This window comes from Nannospalax galili, unplaced genomic scaffold, assembly GCF_000622305.1.
Source record: "Nannospalax galili isolate Female #2095 unplaced genomic scaffold, S.galili_v1.0 scaffold734, whole genome shotgun sequence".
Lineage (NCBI taxonomy): Eukaryota > Metazoa > Chordata > Mammalia > Rodentia > Spalacidae > Nannospalax > Nannospalax galili.
In genome coordinates, this window is record NW_008337073.1 from 592345 (window position 1) to 595534 (window position 3190).

Consider the following 3190-nt stretch of genomic DNA (forward strand, 5'->3'; position numbering starts at 1 on the left):
TCCACATATGTTGCATAAAACACACACACACACACACACACACACACACACACACACACACACACACCACTATAAATAAATATAAAATTTAAGAAAAAGGAAGAAATGTAAAGGGCAAAATATTTATGGAAATTTTTTATGTGTATGAGTATATTGCCTGCATGTGTGTAAGTGCACCCATGTCATGCAATGGGAATTTTTTTTGAGAATATAAATTTCTACTGGGTGTGGTAGTGCACACCTTTAATCCCAGCACTCCACTCCGAAGGCAGAGACAGGTAGATCTCTGTGAGACTGAGGCCAGCATGGTCTACATAGTGAGTTCCAGGTCAGCTAGGACTACAGCAAGACCCTTTCTCAAAAAGACCAAAATAAAAAAAAAAAATAGAATATAGCTTTCTGCCAGGTATGGTGGTATAATGCCTTTAATCCCAACATTCGAGAGGCAGAAGAAGGCAGATCTCTGAGGCAACCCTGGTCTACACAGTGAGTTCCAGGCCAGCTGGGGCAACAGAGAGACCATGTCTCAAAAAAACAAAAAGAATATAGATTTCTAAAGATTCTTTTCCTACCATATAAACTCTATAAACACAACAACGAGACAATAAATAAGGCCTTACAAGTGTTCTTACTTAAAAATTGGAGTACTCATGTTACTGTTACATCAATAAACAGTTTACTGGGGAAGAAGAAACTGTATTAACATGAATGCAAATATTCAGGGGCTGGAGAGATAGCTCAGCGTTAAGAACACTGACTGAGCCAGGCGTGGTAGCACACGCCTTTAATCCTAGCACTTGGGAGGCAGAGGCAGGGGGATTTCTCAATTCAAAGCCAGCCTGGTCTACACAGTGAGTTCCAGGACAGCTGGGGCTACAGGGAGACCCTGTCTCAAAAAGACCAAAAAAAAAAAAAAAACACTGACTGTTCTTGCAGAAGACCCAGGTTCGAATCCCAGCACCACCAAGGCAGCTAACTGTCCGTACCTCCAGTTCTAGGGGATCCAACAGTCTCTTCTGTCCTCCACAGGCACTGCACGACACGGGTGCACTTACCTACATGCAGGCAATATACACATACACATAAGATAAAAATAATAAATATTTTAAATTTGGTGGTCCTAGTGGCACACACCTTTAATACCAGCACTTGGGAGGCAGTGGCAGGAGGATCTCTATGAGATCTAGGCCAGGCTAGTCTACATATAGCAAGTTCTACGCCAGCCAGGGCTACACACTGAGAGCTTGTCTTAAAAAGAAGGAAAAGAAGGAGGAAGAGGAGGCAGGAAATTTGAATGGTATTTTTTCACATGCATTTTCCAGTGAAATGCTAGTAACTCCAGCACAAATAATCTACAATCTGAAATCGGATGGGCAATTCTCTGGCCCATCTTTTATAGCCACAACAAAATTGAAATTCAAACTCTTCAGAGACACAAACAAAAGGAAACAGTAATAGTTGACTACTTCCTCTTTAGACCCGCAAGCAATGTAGCCATTGTGATAGCACTGTGACACAAGATATCAACACTACAAACCATAGGAAGTTATTCCACCATCTGAGTCTTTGCCACTGGAAGAAGAAACAAGAGGTAGGCCACCATGAAGAAGGGCAGCAAGGTCTTTATATCCTTCGTGCAGCAGAGCGTTGTAGAATGATATGTAGGCATCATTATCTTTTTTAAGTATCATTTTAATTAGAGTAGCTGCTCGCTGATATTGAGTGGCCTAAAAAAAGTTAAATTGTTTAAGTATACAGCAGTGAATATGTTTGCAACACAAATTCTAAAAGTATAAACATTTTTAAGCAACATAGAGCGCCTCAGAGGGCTTTACCTCATTTTTCACTTTTTCCTCCTCTAATACTGTTAAAACTCCATCGCTAATCATGTGATCCATGATGTAGGATGTTTTGATGTCCTTTTCCAGAGCTTCTCTATGTTGAAGCAAACAATTTCGGGATTTTGCATCCATCTTCCCTCAACTTTTTTTCCTCTCTGAGCTGTCAACCAGGAGCTATAGGCAAAGCGTCAAGATATTTGTCAGGACAGGAAATGTGAAAAGATGTGTAACTTCAATGGTAACCAAGAAACTTAAAGAAAACAAGACTGATTTTTTTTTTTTAATTAAGACTTTTTAAAGGACAAAACCCTAAAGTGATAAAATAAGCATTTTTCACACACTTCCTGGAGTTCAAAAATGGATTAACTTTCCTGTAAGGCAGTGTAAAATAAGCATCCTCTTTACCTCAGAAATACTCTTTTTTTTTTTTCGGTCTTTTTGAAACAGGGTTTCCCTGTAGCCCCACCTAGCCTGGAGCTCACTATGCAGACCAGGCTGGCCTTGAACTCACAGAGATCCGCCTGCCTCTGTCTCCCAAGCGCTGGGATTAAAAGTGTGCGCCACCACACCCAGCTATACTGATTTTTTTTTTCTTTTTTTAGAGTTTATATGTAAAATGAAACATTTGGGGCTGGAGAAATGGCTCAGCACTTAAGTGCACTGGCTGCTCTTGCAGAGGATCCAGGTTTGGTTCCCAGCCCCAACATGGCAGCTAACAACCGTCTGTAACTCCAGTTCCAACTTGACACCCTCTTCTGACCTCCACAGGCATTGCCAACATAAGCGCACTTACATATATGCAAGCAATATGCCCATACTTGTAAAGTAAAAATAATAAATATTTCTTAAATAAAATAAAATGGAACATTATATAGCTATTTAAAATTATATGACACATATTTCTATGTACTGACATGGAAAAATGTTCCTGAAACACTATTGATTTAAAAACAGAAATAAGCCTTTAGTCCCAGCACTTGGGAGGCAGAGGCAGGTGGATCTCTGTGTCCTGGAGGCCAGCCTGGTCTACACAGCAAGTTCCAAGCCAGATAGGGCTACAGGGAGACCCTGTCTCAAAAAAGACCAAATAAATAAATAAATAATTTTTTAAAAATAGAAATAAGGGGTTGGAGAGATGGATCAGTGTTTAAGAGCACTGGCTGCTCTTGCAGAAAGATTCAGTTCCCAGACCCACATGGTGGCTAACAACTGTCCATTAACTCCAGTTCCAGGGAATCTGATACCCTCTTCTGGTCCCCACAGGCACTGCACAACATAGGTGCACTTAAATACATGCAGGTAAAACACTCATAGATATAAAAATAAATAAAAAATTTTTAATAGAAATA

General features: G+C 40.2%; 1 protein-coding gene across 4 annotated transcripts in view; it reads right to left on the reverse strand.

Annotated features, from left to right (window-relative positions):
* Apaf1 (apoptotic peptidase activating factor 1) overlaps nucleotides 1-3190 on the reverse strand; it is an 84724-nt gene that overhangs the window by 79241 nt on the left and 2293 nt on the right. For all 4 annotated transcript variants that reach the window (XM_008832051.3, XM_029563081.1, XM_029563080.1 and 1 more), the window contains exons 2-3: nucleotides 1836-2015; nucleotides 1538-1727 (exon numbers count right to left, since the gene is read on the reverse strand). In XM_008832051.3, coding sequence (XP_008830273.1) covers nucleotides 1538-1727; nucleotides 1836-1973 — 328 coding nt within the window. In that variant the 5' untranslated portion in view covers nucleotides 1974-2015. The remainder of the gene's footprint in view (nucleotides 1-1537; nucleotides 1728-1835; nucleotides 2016-3190) is intronic.